The 18,420-nt window shown below is 39.6% G+C and overlaps 1 protein-coding gene across 1 annotated transcript in view; it reads right to left on the bottom strand.

Annotated features, from left to right (window-relative positions):
* The window catches only part of L3MBTL4 (L3MBTL histone methyl-lysine binding protein 4), a gene marked incomplete at both ends in the record, with an annotated part of 301,695 nt that overhangs the window by 235,554 nt on the left and 47,721 nt on the right, over positions 1 to 18,420 (bottom strand). Inside the window, one exon of the mRNA XM_082667113.1 lies at positions 1,005 to 1,109. Within this exon, the coding sequence (XP_082523239.1) occupies positions 1,005 to 1,109 (105 nt within the window). The remainder of the gene's footprint in view (positions 1 to 1,004; positions 1,110 to 18,420) is intronic.

Here is an 18,420-nt window from a genome sequence, read left to right as displayed (position 1 = left end):
ATTTGAAGTGTACATAAAATTAACAAAATATTCATTTATTCTGTCAACACCATCAATATATATGAACCAATCCTTACATCCAAATGTCTTAAAGAACAAATTCATAGATGAATCTGGATAAGACAAATGCTGACAAACTAGACACTATCTTTCAAGTATCAAAAATTTTTCTGCAAAAAAACTATCCTTTTACTCAGTCTAGGAATCTGAGGTCAATTTACATAACCATTAATCGACAAGTTTGTTTATTTGTTCATTCAATACCTAGCAAATATTCCTTTCAGAAACCCCATCTCCTGCTGTCTGGCTTGGATTCATACCCCAAAACAGTGTAACCTGAAGTACACAGCAAAAACCAAAATGGGTATGACCTTACTTAACCTAACATATGGACCCAGCATACTCAACAAAGAAAAACAGTCTGTGAAACACATCTCCTAGACATGCTATACAAGTTCAATAACTATAATCATTCAGTAAATTAAGTGAATAGTGTTTTCTATGTTTGATGTTATTTGAAATACGGAGGTCTTTTATCAATTTAATAACATAAAATGTTTAGTAAATATTATATAAGCCATTTACTTTATCAATGGCTCCTCACCCTATATAATTTTCATAAAATTCATGTATTTATATAAATATATAATTCATAAGCATGGATTTTTTCATATACATTTCTCATTAGTTCAGATAAAACTTGAATAATTGTCTCTTTTAACAGACAAAAGCAACATTGTGGGATTCACTGATTTTTATCAACCTCAGGTGAAAACTATTTACCAATTAAATCAAGAGTTACCACTAGTAATGAGAAACTTAGAAAATTAATCTTCAGACAACGAAAAAATTTCATTAAAGAACATACTTCACTCATCGCTGAATAAAATAAATCCATAATGTACTTGGATTTGTTTATAACACAAAGTACTGAAATTCATCATTCTCTAGAAAATTCTCTCCTGTCACTGCAATTAGTCCAAGACAGTAACACTATTTCTTACCTCAGCTACAGAAAGCACACAAAACACAGATGGATGACGGGGGTCAATGCCTTCTAATCTCATTCCAACCTGAAAACCATTTTCACGCTCCGGAAAGGACTGGTCCTACGAAATTTCATGGTATAATATTAATCACTGAAATATCTTCACAGTTTGATATTAAAACACTTGGTGTCTCTACGCACACAATCATACACGTTTGGAAGCTCAATAATATAATCAAAGAAAGAAGCCTGCTCTTGGAGATTTTGCCCTCAAAGAAGGCTTGATCGGTTGTACGTTCTTTGAAATAGTTCATCTGCCAAACTTTATGTCCTGTGAACCCCCCACCTACTCCTTTTGCCCATTTTTCCTTAATGATCTGAAGGAGCTCTTCCTGTACTCTGGACACAATACTTTGTTGATTATAATGGTTACTTATTCCCAATCTGTGACTTACTTGGCTTTTCACATTGTTTCTGATGACCGTGGAGAATTTTATTTTAACGTAATAAAATATATCAGCTATTTCCTGTACAGCTGGCACATCTAGCCTATGAAATCCCTTGCAACACTGAAGTTACATAAATATTCTCCTACTGTTATTTTATTTTTAACATCTTTATTGGAGTATAATTGCTTTACAATGGTCTGTTAGTTTCTGCTTTATGACAAAGTGAATCAGTTATACATATACATGTGTCCCCATATCTCTTTCCTCTTGCATCTCCCTCCCTCCCACGCTCCCTATCCCACCCCTCTAGGTGGTCACAAAGTACTGAGAAATCTCCCTGTGCTATGCGGCTGCTTCCCACTCCATCCATTTTACGTTTGGTAGTGTATATATGTCCATGCCACTTTCTCATTTTGTCCCAGCTTACCCTTCCGCCTCCCAGTATCCTCAAGTCCATTCTCTAGTAGGTCTGCATCTTTATTCCCGTCTTGCCCCTAGGTTCTTCTGACCATTTTTTTTTCTTCTTTAGATTCCATATATATGTGTTAGCATATGGTATTTGTTTTTCTCTTTCTGACTTACTTCACTCTGTATGACAGTCTCTAGGTCCATCCACCTCACTGCAAATAACTCAGTTTCGTTCCTTTATATGGCTGAGTAATATTCCACTGTATACATGTGCCACATCTTCTTTATTCATTCATCTCTTGATGGACACTTAGGTTACTTCCATGTCCTGGCCATCGTAAATAGAGCTGCAATGAACATTTTGGTACATGACTCTTTTTGAATTATGGTTTTCTCAGGGTATATGCTCAGTAGTGGGATTGCTAGGTCGTATGGTAGTTCTATTTTTAGTTTTTTAACAAACCTCCATACTGTTCTCCATAGTGGCTGTATCAATTTACATTCTCACCAACAGTACAAGAGGGTTCCCTTTTCTCCACACCCTCTCCAGCATTTCTTTGTAGATTTTTTGATGATGGCCACGCTGACCAGTGTGAGATGATACCTCATTGTAGTTTTGATTTCCATTTCTCTAATGATTACGGATATTGAGCATTCTTTCATGTGTTTGTTGGCAGTCTGTATATCTTCTTTGGAGAAATGTCTATTTAGGTCTTCTGCCCATTTTGGGATTGGGTTGTTGGTTTTTTTGATATTGAGCTGCATGTACTGCTTGTAAATTTTGGAGATTAATCCTTTGTCAGTTGCTTCATTTGCAAATATTTTCTCCCATTCTGAGCATTGTCTTTTCATCTTGTTTCTGGTTTCCTTTGCTGTGCAAAACCTTTTAAGTTTTTTGTTTATTTTTGTTTTTACTACCATTTCTCTAGGAGGTGGGTCAAAAAGGATCTTGCTGTGATTTATGTCATAGAGTGTTCTGCCTATGTTTTCCTCTAAGAGTTTGATGGAGCCTGGACTTACATTTAGGTCTTTAATCCATTTTGAGTTTATTTTTCTGTATGGTGTTAGGGAGTGTTCTAATTTCATTCTTTTACATGTAGCTGTCCAGTTTTCCCAGCATCACTTATTGAAGAGGCTGTCTTTTCTCTACTGCATATTCTTGCCTCCTTTATCAAAGATAAGGTGACCATATGTATGTGGGTTTACCTCTGGGCTGTCTATCCTGTTCCATTGATCTATATTTCTGTTTTTGTGCCAGTACCATACTGTCTTGATTACTGTAGCTTTGTAGTATACTCTGAAGTCAGGGAGCCTGATTCCTCCAGCTCCGTTTTTCTTTCTCAAGATTGCTTTGGCTATTCGGGGTCTTTTGTGTTTCCATACAAATTGTGAAATTTTTTGTTCTAGTTCTGTGAAAAATGCCAGTGGTAGTTTGATAGGGATTGCATTGAATCTGTAGGTTGCTTTGGGTAGTAGAGTCATTTTCACAATGTTGATTCTTCCAATCTAAGAACATGGTATATCTGTTTGTATCATCTTTAATTTCTTTCACCAGTGTCTTATAATTTTCTGCATACAGTTTTTTTGTCTCCTTAGGTAGGTTTATTCTTAGATATTTTATTCTTTTTGTTGCAATGGTAAATAGGAGTGTTTTCTTAATTTCACCTTCAGATTTTTCATCATTAGTGTATAGGGATACAAGAGATTTCTGTGCATTAATTTTGTATCCTGCTACTTTACCAAATTCATTGATTAGCACTAGTAGTTTTCTGGTAGCATCTTAGGATTCTCTATGTATAGTATTATGTCATCTGCAAACAGTGACAGCTTTACTTCTTCTTTTCCGATTTGGATTCCTTTTATTTGTTTTTCTTCTGATTGCTGTTGCTAAAACTTCCAAAACTATGTTGAATAATAGTGGTAAGAGTGGACATCCTTGTCTTGTTCCTGATCTTACAGGAAATGCTTTCAGTTTTTTACCACTGAGAACGATGTTGGCTGTGGGTTTGTCACATATGGCCTTTATTATGTTGAGGGAAGTTCACTCTATGCCTACTTTCTGGAGGGTTTTTATCATAAATCGGTGTTGAATTTTGTCAAAAGGTTTTTCTGCATCTATCGAGATGATCATATGGTTTTTCTCCTTAAATTTGTTAATATGGTTTATCATGTTGATTGACTTGCATATATTGAAGAATCCTTGCATTCCTGGGATAAACCCCACTTGATCATAGTGTATGATCCTTTTAATGTGCTGTTGGATTCTGTTTGCTAGTACTTTGTTGAGAATTTTTGCATCTTTGTTCATCAGTGATATTGGCCTGTAGTGTTCTTTCTTTGTGACATCTTTGTCTGGTTTTGGTATGAGGGTGATGCTGGCCTCGTAGAATGAGTTTGGGAGTGTTCCTCCCTCTGTTATATTGTGGAAGAGTTTGAGAAGGACAGGTTTTAGTTCTTCTCTAAATGTTTGATAGAATTCTTTCTCCTGTGAAAGCCATCTGGTCCTGGGCTTTTGTTTGTTGGAAGATTTTTAATCACAGTCTCAATTTCAGTGCTTGTGATTGGTCTGTTCATATTTTCCATTTCTTCCTGGTTCAATCTTGGAAGGTTGTGCTTTTCTAAGAATTTGTCCATTTCTTCTGGGTTGTCCATTTTATTGGCATATAGTTGCTTGTAGTAATCTCTCATGATCTTTTGTATTTCTGCAGTGTCAGTTGTTACTTCTCCTTTTTCATTTCTAATTCTATTGATTTGAGTCTTCTCCCTTTTTTTCTTGATAAGTCTGGCTAATAGTTTATCAATTTTGTTTATCTTCTCAAAGAACCAGCTTTTAGTTTTATTGATCTTTGGTATCGTTTCCTTCATTCCTTTCTTATTTATTTCTAATCTGATCTTTATGATTTCTTTCCTTCTGCTAATTTTGGGGGTTTTTTGCTTTTCTTTCTCTAATTGCTTTAGGTGTAAGGTTAGGTTGTTTATTTGAGATGTTTCTTGTTTCTTAAGGTAGGATTGTATTGCTATAAACTTCCCTCTTAGAACTACTTTTGCTTCATCCCATAGGTTTTGGGTCGTTGTGTTTTCATTGTCATTTGTTTCTAGGTATTTTTTGATTTCCTCTGATTTCTTCAGTGATCTCTTGGTTATTAAGTAGTGTGTTGTTTAGCCTCCATGTGTTTGTATTTCCTACAGATTTTTTTCCTGTAATTGATATCTAGTCTCATAGTGTTGTGGTCAGAAAAGATACTTGATACGATTTCAATTTTCTTAAATTTACCAAGGCTTGATTTGTGACTCAAGATATGATCCTGGAGAATGTTCCGTAAGCACTTGAGAAGAATGTGTATTCTGTTGTTTTTAGATGGAATGTCCTATAAATATCAATTAAGTCCATCTTGTTTAATGTATTATTTAAAGCTTGTGTTTCCTTATTTATTTTCATTTTTGATGATCTGTCTATTGGTGAAAGTGGGGTGTTAACGTCCCCTACTCTGATTGTGTTACTGTCGATTTCCCCTTTTATGCCTGTTAGTATTTGCCTTATGTATTGAGGTGCTCCTATGTTGGGTGCATAAATATTTACAATTGTTGTGTCTTCTTCTTGGATTGATCGCTTGATCATTATGTAGTGTCCTTCTTTGTCTCTTGTAATAGTCTTTATTTTAAAGTCTATTTTGTCTGATATGAGAATTGATACTCCAGCTTTCTTTTGATTTCCATTTGCATGGAATATCTTTTCCCATCCCCTCACTTTCAGTCTGTATGTGTCCTTATGTCTGAAGTGGGTCTCTTGTAGATGGCATATATACAGGTCTTGTTTTTGTATCCATTCAGCCAGTCTATGTGTTTTGGTTGGAGCATTTAAACCATTTATATTTAAGGTAATTATCAATATGTATGCTCCTATTACCATTTTCTTAATTGTTTTGGGTTTATTATTGTAGGTCTTTTCCTTCTCTTTTGTTTCCTGCCTAGAGAAGTTCCTTTACAACTTGTTGTAAAGCTGGTCTGGTGGTGCTGAATTCTCTTAGATTTTGCTTGTCTGTAAAGCTTTTAATTTCTCTGTCAAATGTGAATGAGATCCTTGCTGGGAACAGTAATCTTGGTTGTAGGTTTTTCTCCTTCATCACTTTCAATATGTCCTGCCACTCCCTTCTGGCTTGCAGATTTTCTGCTGAAAAATCAGCTGTTAACCTTATGGAGATTTCCTGTGTGTTATTTGTTGTTTTTCCCTTGCTGCTTTTAATATGTTTTCTTTGTATTTAATTTTTGATAGTTTGATTAATATGTGTCTTGGTGTATTTCTCCTTGGATTTATCCTGTATGGGACTCTCTGTGCTTCCTGGACTTGATTAACTATTTCCTTTCCCATATTAGGGAAGTTTTCAACTATAATCTCTTCAAATATTTTCTCAGTCCCTTTCTTTTTCTCTTCTTCTTCTGGGACCCCTATAATTGGAATATTGGTGTGTTCAATGTTGTCGCAGAGTTCTCTGAGACTGTCCTCAAATCTTTTCATTCTTTTTTCTTTATTCTGCTCTGCAGTAGTTATTTCCACTATTTTATCTTCCAGGTCACTTATCCATTCTTCTGCCTCAGTTATTCTGCTATTGATCCCTTCTAGAGAATTTTTAATTTCATTCGTTGTATTGTTCATCACTGTTTCTTTGCTCTTTAGTTCTTCTAGGTCCTTGTTAAATGTTTCTTGCATTTTGTCTATTCTGTTTCCCAGATTTTGGATCATCTGTACTATCATTACTCTGAATTATTTTTCAGGTAGACTATCTATTTCCTCTTTATTTGTTAGGTCTGGTAGGTTTTTGCCTTGCTTCTTCATCTGCTGTGTGTTTCTCTGTCTTCTCATTTTGCTTAACTTACTGTGTTTGGGGTCTCCTTTTCGCAGGCTGCAGGTTCGTAGTTTCCGTTGTTTTTGGTGTCTGTCCCAGTGGCTTAGGCTGGTTTAGTGTGTTGTGTAGGCTTCCTGGTGGAGGGCACTAGTGCCTGTGTTCTGGTGGATGAGGTTGGATCTTGTCTTTCTGGTGGGCAGGTCCACGTCTGGTGGTGTGTTTTGGGGTGTCTGTGGCCTTATTATGATTTCAGGCAGTCTCTCTGCTAATGGGTGGGGTTGTGTTCCTGTCTTGCTAGTTGTTCGGCATAGGATGTCCTGCACTGTAGCTTTCTGGTCGTTGAGTGGAGCTGGGTCTTGGCATTGAGATGGAGATCTCTGGGAAATTTTCGCCGTTTGATATTACACGGAGCTGGGAGGTCTCTTGTGGACCAGTTTCCTGAACTTGGCTCTCCCACCTCAGTGGCATAGCCCTGACGCCTGGCTGGAGCACCAAGAGCCTGTCCTCCACACAGCTCAGAATAAAAGGGAGAAAAGAAAGAAAGAAAGAAGAATATAAAATAAAATAAAATAAAGTTATTAAAATAAAAAAATAATTATTAAGAAAAAATAATTTTTTAATTAAAAAAAACGGACAGACAGAACCCTAGGACAAATGGTAAAAGCAAAACTATACAGACAAAATCACACACAAAAGCATACACATACACACTCATAAAAAGAGAAAAAGAGAAAAGAATATATATATCATTGCTCCCAAAGTCCACCTCCTCAATTTGGGATGATTAGTTGTCCATTCAGGTATTCCACAGATGCAGGGTACATCAAGTTGATTGTGGAGCTTTAATCCACTGCTCCTGAGGCTGCTGGGAGAAATTTCCCTTTCTCTTGTTTGTTCGCACATCTCCCAGGGTTCAGCTTTGGATTTGGATCCGCCTCTGTGTATAGGTTGCCCGAGGACGTCTGTTCTTCGTTCAGACAGGACGGGGTTAAAGGAGCAGCTGATTCGGGGACTCTGCCTCAGTCAGGCCGGGGGGAGGGAGGGGTACTGAGTGCGGGGCGAGCCTGCGGCGGCAGAGGCCAGCATGACGTTGCACCAGCCTGAGGTATGCTGTGCGTTCTCCCAGGGAAGTTGTCCCTGGATCACGGGACCTCGGCAGTGGTGGCCTCCCAGGAGAGGAGGTGTGGATAGTGACCTGTGCTCGCACACAGGCTTCTTGGTGGCTGCAGCAGCAGCCGTAGCGTCTCATGCCCGTCTCTGGGGTCCGCGCTGATAGCCGCGGATTGCACCTGTCTCTGGAGCTCCTTTAAGCAGTGCTCTTAATCCCCTCTCCTCGCACACCAGGAAATAAGGAGGGAAGAAAAAGTCTCTTGTCTCTTCGGCAGCTCCAGACTTTTTCCCGGACTCCCTCCCGGCTAGCTGTGGCGCAGTAGCCCTCTTCAGGCTGTGTTCACACCGCCAACCCCAGTTCTCTCCCTGGGATCCAGTGAAGCTGGAGCCTCAGCTCCCAGCCCCCACCCATCCCGGCAGGTGAGCAGACAAGCCCCTCAGGCTGGTGAGTGCTGGTCGGCACCGATCCTCTGTGCAGGAATCTCTCCACTTTGCCCTCCTCACCCCTGTTGCTGCACTCTCCTCCGTGGCTCCGAAGCTCCCCCCCCTCCGCCACCCGCAGTCTCCGCTGTGAAGGGGCTTCCTAGGATGTGGAAACCTTTCCTGCTTCACAGCTCCCTCCCACTGGTGCAGGTCCCTTCCCTATCCTTTTGTCTCTGTTTTTTCTTTTGCCCTACCCAGGTACGTGGGGTGTTTCTTGCCTTTTGGGAGGTCTGAGGTCTTCTGCCAGCGTTCAGTAGGTGTTCTGTAGGAGTTGTTCCACATGTAGATGTATTTCTGACGTATTTGTGGGGAGGAAGGTGATCCCCACGTCTTACTCTTCCGCCATCTTGAAGCTATTTCTCCTCCTAGTGTTATTTTATAACTTTTGTTCTTCATATTTAAATCTACAATACAATTGGAATTGATTTTTTCTATGGAGTGAGGTAGGGCTCTATTTTTTCATATGGAAAAGAAATTATTCAAAAAAAATTTTTTGAGTCGTTCATACTTTCATTGATCTGCAAAGTTTCCTCTATTATATCATGGTTCTACATGTCTTTGGGTATAATTCTGGCCTTTTAATCCTATTTGTTGGCATATTTGCCTACATCACATTGTCTTAATTGCTTATAATGAGTCTTTTTATCTGGAGAGCAATCTTTATCATGCTGAGTTTTCTAACTCAGGAACTTGTTCCCTTTCTATTTAATCTAATCATTTTCATTGTCCAAGATGTTTTTAAAATTTTCACATAAGACTTTGTAGTATTTATTCCTATAGACCTTTTATGCTTATTGCTATTGTAAAAGGAATTTATTTCATAAAAAACTTTCTCATTCATTCCCATTTATTATTTTCTTCAATATTGGTCTTGCTTCCCATAGCCTTGTTGAATGATTAATAGCTTTGAGCAGACAGTTTTGAGAAGATTCAACATTACTCGTTTATTTATTCTTAATTGAGAATAAACTTGTAAGTATACTAATGGAAGATGATGATTAAAATCTAGTACTATTAGATCTAGAGCTGCTTTTTAATCACTACTAACGATTGCTTAATCTACGAATGCCTATTTTAGGGGTAATTTATTCTTTTGAGAAAAATCTTTTCAGTTGGAAATAATGTCAAACTTAAAGGAAAGTTCCAAGAACAAAATAGTACAGAGAACATGTATAGCCTTTGCCTAGATTTATTTATTGTTAACATTCCACCTCATTTGCTTTATCATTTCTGTTTGCCCCCTCTCTCAAGTGTCTGTGTGTATACAGATGCAGATGTATACATATACATATACGTGTATATATGATTTTTTAATCATTTGAGGGCTCTTTACCCCTAAATACTAAATTTTTTCCCTAAGGGCAGTCTATTTTCCCTAAAAATAGAAACGTTCTCTTACTTAACAACAGCTCATTTATCAACGTCTGTAAATTTGACATTACTTTTAACTAATCTTCCACTCATATTACAATTTTTCCAATTTATCCAACAATGCACTTCATAATATTTTCCCTCCAGAATAGGATTCAGTTTAAGGGCAGATATTAAATTTAACTGACATGTCTGTTTAGTCTCCCTTAATCTGGATCATTTTCCATTGCCTTTCTTTATCTTTTATAATACTGACATTTTAAAAGAACACAGTGTTTTCCCTCCTATATTTTTTAAAATAGAAAGTTCCTCATTTTGGATTTGTCTGATGTTTCCCATGATTAGATTCAGTTATGCATTGTTTTGCCAGCCTGCCATATGGGTGATGATGTGTTCTTCTAAGGACATCACATCTGGTCCATTGGTGATGTTAATTTTGATCACACAATTACAACATTCTGCAATTCCTTCACTATAGTTACATACAAAACACATATACATACATAAACATTTACACATATGTATACACATATATCTGATAAATCTTAAGTTCAAACAGATCCATCTAATTCAGTCCATCCTCAGAGGACTCATTGTCTTTTTTGATCTATATTTGTAATTCTCCTCTAACAAGGTCAACACACTTACTCAGGTACTAAATCCTGTAGTGTATGTACTGCGGTTTCAGAACTCTGTTACCCCCACTACTATAATAAACAAACCTACAAAAAGAGTTCAGGATTTGTTTGCAATTTTCCCTTCCTGCTCTGCCATCCAAGAATGGGGTATATAAACACTGTGTTCATAAACTACTTGGATTCATTCTTTTTTCTCCCTTCAGTCCAATCATGGGATTCACCTGAAATATGGCTGAGTTCATTTGTTTCTGTTTTCTTTCACTTCTTAATGATTTATTTCAATTTTAATATGCAGAATATTAACGTACTTCCAAAAGTTAAAGCTCTACAAAACGGTACTCAGAGAAGTATCTCTCCTTCCCATGTCCTACCCACCCCATTCTACCTCTTAAGGTAACCAACCTCACTCTTTTCTGGTTTATCCTTCCTGGGTTTCTTCTTGCAAAAATAAGCAATTATGTTTATATTTCTTCTTATTTTTCCCTCCCTTCTTACACATAAGACAGCATATTATACAGGCTGTTTTACATTGGCGTTGTTCACTTCCTAGTGTCCCCTGGACACCACCTCATGTCAGGTCACAGCCACTGCCCACATTCTCTTTTAAGCTGCACTGTCCTCCACTGTGTACACGTAACATAGTTTGTTCAACCTTCTTCCACACTTGGGTACATGCTTTTTTTTTTCATAAGGACATGAAATTGTTTTAAAATCTTTATGAATTGGCTTGTAAAATGTCGTTAGAAACTTTCTTACATTCACAGCTCAAAACCCAAAAATTTGACGGAAACCAAAAATGAAATGGCAAGAATGAATGATTTCTCAGGAATACTTTATTTCTACAAGAGTAAATGTCATGTGTGTGTTTAACTCTCCCAGCCTTCTTCTCACTTCTGCTCTGTTTTCCAGCAGATTGTATTTAACAAGTTTTGTGTGACTACCTCCTGTTCACTGCTTCAAAATGTCTCAGTTAACTTCCAAAAGCACCACAACCATATACATAGATACATACACATGAACACAACATGGGTAAGAAAAGCAACGGGGAAGGAGAGACCGGGGGAGAGTATAATAATAAGGCTGACAGGAAATTTAAGAAGCTGCAGAAAAGGAGAGAACACTTTTCATGTTTTAACAAAACTGAAAGATGTAAAATTGGGGCTGGGGAGTAACTAGTATTAGATCACATATGAATGATAAATGCAAGACACTGGCCACGAATCACAGCCAAGAGGTTGGGATGAGCAACGTCTGTCTTGTCAGCATTTCAAAATGGCTTCTTAGTTGAACATTTGGGAGCTTTTACGTAATGTTGCAAGGAGCCTGTATGGCTCCAGCAGCCACAGCAGTCTTTGGAGGGTTTCAAACAAAAACCAAGACAGTCGTTTTAACAATCCGAAAGGCAACATCTACTGAGAAATATCACTGCCTGTCTTCCATCTCTTTTCTGTGTGACGGTTTATTCATGGCAGATAAAGATGTTTTTCCTTTCTAAAAATCTTGTATTTTATGAACATAATTGAGAGCTGTGCATATAAAATTATATTTTATGATGAAGAAAAGGGACCTGGAAGCACACACTTAAAGCAAACAATAAGCCCATTAAATTCAGTCATAAAAAGTCACAAGGTTTGTGGACCTGAAAACCACTTTTACAGCTAAATAAACGCAAGCCCAGAGAGGTTAAGAGACTTTCTCAAGGTCACACCAGTTTAGTGGCAGAGCATAAGTAAGGACATAAGTCTTCTGAAAGCTTGCCAACTGTTTGTTCCACTAAGGGGACAGAGTGGCAACAAAACGCAAAACAAAACCTGGCTTGAGGCCACAGAAGGCTTCAAGGACACTTCCAGGGAAGCACCATGTGCTCCTGGGTACAGAAGTGAAGTTGTTTTGTTTTGTCATTTTCTGTTCTCCAAACAGTTGCAAAATAATGCTTTCTAGTATAAAATTGATGAATTTTGTCACTGACGTTGGAGAAGAAGGATTATTCGAAGTTCCATGCCTCATATCAAAAGTAGATACAAATGATATACTATTATTTTAAAATAAAATGAGTCAGAGCACTAGAAAAAAACAAAGAAAAACAAAACACCATGCCTGGAGAAAAGTAGAGGGGCTATTGGCAAAATTCCTTTATGAAATACAATCGTGTTCACGGGTGTGTGCCAGCAGGTCTTTGCTCCATGGGTAGACAAAGTCAAAAGTGCACAGTGGGAACAACTCTTGGGCAGTTGGTAGATATACCTGTTCATCACTGAGAACCCCATTGCAAGAGCAGAGAGATGATCCTGTGATGACAACTTCTGAGCCACTACACAGACTGCAGAAGGTCGGTGGCCACCAGTACCAGCAGAGCACCAGTGAAATACGTGCCCCACAGAAGAGCGTCTACACCATCTGAATGTCGACAAGCATCCTACATTATTCACAGGCAGGAGCTGGCAGCCAACAATACTCCCCTGATCACAATTCAATATTGAAAGAAATGGGATAAACTGGGCATGGGATGGAATCGCAGCTAGTGAGGCACAGGTTTTTAGTGAGCTTGCAAAGGGCCGGGCCAGGGCCACAGGGCAGCGGGTTCTCAGTCCCCACATGATGGCTGTCAGAGGGAAAGAGGTTCCTAGGAATTTTACACGCAGACGATAAAAACGAAATTTCTTAAAACACCAAAGACCACAGCCATGAGTTCAGCATCCTCGTTAAATGGTTTATCTCAGCAACATCTTCAAAATCTTAAATCATCTCAATGTGTACCTTCAGGGCTGAAATGTCACAATTTTCAACGTGAAAGGTGAGCCATCAGGAAGTCTTATGTAGGCAAACTGTGATATAAACAGCTTGACCACAGGGAATTTAGCTTTTTGTCAGCACTTGACAATTTTCTTTCCTCAATGGGGGAAAAATCAATTAGGTTATTGGTAGAGTAAAAAAAAAAAAAATTCAAATACTGCAGAAGGGAACGTGAGAAAAACATTTTCCAGAGACAAACACAATCAAAGAGGAAGTTACAAAATGCATTTGCAGCTCTCTCTGAAGCAGAGAGACTCAACCTACCAGGTTTTGAGCATAGTTTGTGTCAACATAGCATTTGATAAAACAAAACGAGTCTGGGTTCATGTTCAATCTGAATATCCAGGACAATCCACATGTATCTGAAGAACCACTAACACTTGCGTCACAGCCAAAAACCTAAGAATGGTTCGATGCAACTTTCTCACTAAACAGAAGTGAAGAGGAAAGAATGACAAGGATGGTTACAGAGCTGAGCTACCCTTCATCGAGCCATATACAGGGGCCTTCTATGCTACAAGCCCTTGTGCAGCACAGAACTGGGCCACACCCTGTTCTAAGCACTTTACAAGCATTAACTCATTAAATCATCAAGAAAAACCCTATGAAGTAAGCGTACATTCTCCAGATGATGAAACTGGGCCACCAGTGGTTATGCAATGTGCCTGAGATCACAGTGTGTGTCTGTTTTTAACGGGCAGTTAGTCACTATGGGAGGTCATTCTGAAAGGTTATAGGCAACACTAAAGACATCATAATTTTTAAGCTTTGCTTTTATAGTGAAAACTTGGGATGAGCTTTTTTAGATATTAGAAACTGGAGGTCTGAGTATGTGCTACATGACCAACAGATGATCCCCAGATGCCAGAAGTTTGAAAACAGTGCCATGTTGAATGCCAGACCCTATGTGCGGGAATTTACTATAGGATCAATCAGGAGAGTAAGGACACATGGCATCAGGACCCGTGACTATCCATTTGGGGAGGAAAATGGAATTATATTCTCACCACAACAGCACATATAAAAATAATTTTAGATGGAGAGAAATTAGACACAGTTCAACAGAATTCAGTACAGCTATCAGATAAAAGCAAGCCACAGACCCGGACCTGCTGAGGCAGCATGATGGCCATGAGGTACTGATAAATATAAAGCAAGTAGCAGACGAGGAACACGCAACCATTTATATGGACACTATTCACATATCTACATAACTACATTATACAGATCTGGAGGGACAAACATCACATTATTTTGAGTGGTTCACCTAGAGCGGGGAACTGACAGAGAGAGAAAGCCTTTTATTTTTAGACTCTTCTGTCTTGTTAGAATTTTTAATGGCATTCTAAGTTTTTTAAAAAGATCAATACACACACACGATCAAGTGATGAAGACACTAGGCAAATAGGCAGGACCCAGTCATGAAAAGCTTTGCATGGTTTGTTAAGGACCTTTTAGTTTATCCTTAGCCAATGAAGTAGTAGCAAAAGCTTTTAGTCACTGGGAAGAAAAAAAAAACATTATTGCATTTTATTAAGATCTTGTTAGTGGCAATGTGGAGAATTAATTAGAAATGTAGTAAAATTAGAGGTAGAAAAGATGGGAAAGGAGGCTTTTAATATCTACTAATAATTAAGAATTTGCCATGTACCACGTACAGCACCTAACTCAGCTCGTTTAAGCCTTAGCACCCCTGCACTGGGACTGTTACAATCCCCACATCACCTACAAGGAAACAGAGGCTCAGAGAGGTTCCACATTGCCCCATTGGCCCAGCTAGTCAGTAAAAACCTGGAATTGGAATACAAACCCTGGTCTGTGCTTACTCGCAAAGTGATATTGTATTTGGGAATGTTGCGACAGCCTGAACAATGGTGATGAGGCCCTCAACCAAACGCAGAGCGAGAGCTGGGGGTGGGGACAGGGGCCAGACTCCGTACCTATCTGGGAGGTAAAATGGGCACCACCTGCTGACTGGCTGGATGCACAGGATGAGGAAGGTGGGGAATTTCAACTGACACCCAGGTTTCAGGCTGGAAAGAAATCTCCATGTTTTCCAAAATGTGATCATGTTTACTTTTATAAAGTTATCAGTACCTACTGAGACCTCCAAGGACTTGATGAGCAGCTCATGAAAACTCTACTTCTGCACCTGCTTGTCAATTCCCACTTTCTGGTGCATTACTACAGCTTCTATGTTCTCCCGGGCATCTTGCACTGAATCTTTCATCCTAGAAGTGTCTTCACCAAGAAATACTGCACACGATGAAAGGTTATGAAATGCCTTCCTTGCTTTTTCCTCAAGAAACTATGATCTTCACCTAAGCTAAGAGTGGAAATTACCAAGAATATTAGAACCCCTTCTGACTCCCTCTTGTTTTAATCACGGAGAAAATGGAGAACTTGAAAAATACACACACAGCACACACTCACATACATATACACACACACTGTTGTTTTGTACTCTTGTTTAATGTGGCTGTTCTTAATGGTGGAGAAGTGGGGTCCATGACGTATTCAAGGGTTCTGGAAACCTTCTGAATTTTAGATAAAATTTTGTGCACAAATCGATATAAGCACCTCTCTAAGGAGATTATCAATAGCTTACATTAGATGTTCAAAGGGGCTAAACCCCCCTCACCCCCCCAGAAAAGACCAAGAGCTGCATGGCTGTCCTTTATAGGAACCTGCCATTAATCAAGCCATGGGGACTTCCCTGGTGGCGCAGTGGTTGAGAGTCCGCCTGCCGATGCAGGGGACACGGGTTCGTGCTCTGGTCCGGGAAGATCCCACATGCCGCGGAGCGGCTGGGCCCGTGAGCCATGGCCGCTGAGCCTGCGCGTCCGGAGCCTGTGCTCCGCGACGGGAGAGGCCACAACAGTGAGAGGTCCGCGTACCGCAAAAAAAAAAATCAAGCCACGGACTAAATAACCGATTTAGGAAACTTCAATAAGCAGAACACAGAAGCTCATCATGGAAACACACGTGAGGCAGCAAGACCTGCTTCAGATTCTGCTTCTTCAAAGTGATGCCTATTTTTGCCACCTATTTGTTAGGCTAATGGAGAAAAATCATCCCCTATCTAATTAAACATAACTGGCGGCAAAGCTTCAGTTAAGACGGCAGTGAAGGATGGCTGATTGCGTAGTTTTAAACTCTCATTTTAGAGACTACGTCCTCGTTATTTTGAACATTTTTCGTAGGTTAATTCTGAATCCCAAACTGCTATCAAGATTATACCGGGAGGATCCTACAAACAGAGAACACAGAATGCAGGGCACAACAAAAGTGCACTTTAATAAGTTAGTCAATGGAATTCCTACTGTTTCTTTGTGAATCTATCCTACCGTAATCTCAGATGCAGAAATTCTCATTTCCCTGGAACCCACTGACCTATTGATAATAAGAAGTTTGGTGTGTGTGCGTGCGCGTGCGTGTGTGTGTACGTGTGTGTGTGTGTCTCCAGCGACCCTAACCTAACCACTGACTGAATTATAGTCCAAGAAACAGAAAGAAAGCACAGATCAGAGTGGGTGAAATACTGCTGAACTTAAGCAGCTTCAGTCTAACAAAGATCTTTATGAACAAAGAAAAAGAGTCCACACAGTATAAAATAAAGAACTGCTCAGAGAGAACTTTTAAAAATAACTCTTGAAGTTATCTGATAAGTCATTGGCCGTCACTGAGTGGATTTCACAAATCCTCTGAACCTAGGGTCTAAAACAATAAACCCATGTATTTTTTTTCCTGAATAACTAAACTCTCCCAGAGAAAAGAGATGAGGATACTTCTAATATAAATTTCCTTTAACTGCAGGAAAAGAGCCGTGAAACGTTCTACCCTTGACTCTAAACGCCACTACTTTCTTCTTTTAATTTCCCTTCCTCTGAACATGACATTGGGCTCCCAGCTGGAAATGCAGATAAGCTGCCCTGACGGGGGCTTCAGGCCCCTCCCAAGAACAAAAAGCGCCTGATCTGTCTGGCTCCCCCGCTTCAGATCTGCTGAACTGCTTCACAGCCCGGGACCTTTGAGTCCCACCGTTTCAGAGGAGTGGATTCCAAGAGAAGGAAAAGGCTCTGACACCCGAGATCAGGATGCAGCTTCAGTTTTGCTCCATAACTGAGAGCTTTGGAGAATATGAGAAACGAACATGAAAGGGAATTCGCTCTGTTCTTCAGAGTCCCAGCAAGCAATCAGCTTAAATGACTGCGTGGTGTAAGGCCACATTCTGGTCTGCAAACACACTTCTTTCCCTGCCCTTGATACGTGCCTTGTGTTTTAAACCCCAACCAAACATCTGAGTATAACTGTTTTCAAAACATGTTTGGTTTTTCTGGGGGAGAATTGTTAAACACCAACGAAGTTATCTTAAAACTGGGGGACAACACAATACATATAGACGACAAAAACAAACAGGTAGATAGACAAGCACACCTGAGGCAAATTTTTCAAAAAGCATATGAACTGAGGCTGTCATGTGATCCTCAGCATACCCAAGTTCACAGTATAATGAGGAATTTCATTACAGCTTATAAAGCCATGCATGGTCATCACGTGGCTCGTGACTAATATTTAAAGTGTTAGCTAAGACGGATCTACATTAAAACTCTGAAGGGGAGCTCAGTGATTATCAAGTACTTTGGAAACATGTTCAAAGCACAGAAAACCTGACATCTGACTGAACTGTTCTGGTTGGAAAGGGTCTAGCTTTCTCAAATAGTTCCACACGGGGTTACACCAAATGTGAATGTTCACGGCAGCATCTTTCTGCACTGCGGAACTACACACAAATCCAGGCTTTATTGAAAACAAAACACACACACACACATTTTTCAGATTCTATTTAACGTACTGGCATATTTAGAAAAATTAGAGGTTTAAATATACCTCAGGTCTGGGTGAAAAAGTTAAATTTAGGGAGAGGGTGAGTTAAACTCACTGCTCCCGCGAGGACTTGAAGTAAGGAAGGGCACACAGTGGGAATGAGTCTGCACAAGGTGCTTGTATTCGGGACCGGCAGGAGATAAGTTAGGAAGGAGTCTTTTCTCACCGGCTACCCTCCGCCCATCATCCTACAGCTGGCTGGAGTTTCCTTATCAGGACACAAAGCATTTCTTTCTGAAATCATCTAACAGATGGTCACGGACAGCCGGAGGGGTGGGGGGCAGTGTAGAGCCCGGAGCGTGGAGCATCAGGGGTGCAGGTGGCACTGAGGGAGCCACAGGAGGACAGGCAGGCACCCTGAGTCTGGAATTCTGGACAGTAACTCTGCCTCGCTGAGGAGACGAAGGAGGTCACCTGGGGAAAATACCTCTGCTCTTCCTCATGAAGGA

This window comes from Grampus griseus, assembly GCF_964374135.1.
Source record: "Grampus griseus genome assembly, chromosome: 12".
NCBI classification, from domain to species: domain Eukaryota; kingdom Metazoa; phylum Chordata; class Mammalia; order Artiodactyla; family Delphinidae; genus Grampus; species Grampus griseus.
Note: the sequence above shows the minus strand (reverse complement) of the source record. Positions and strands in the feature narration are given on the sequence as shown.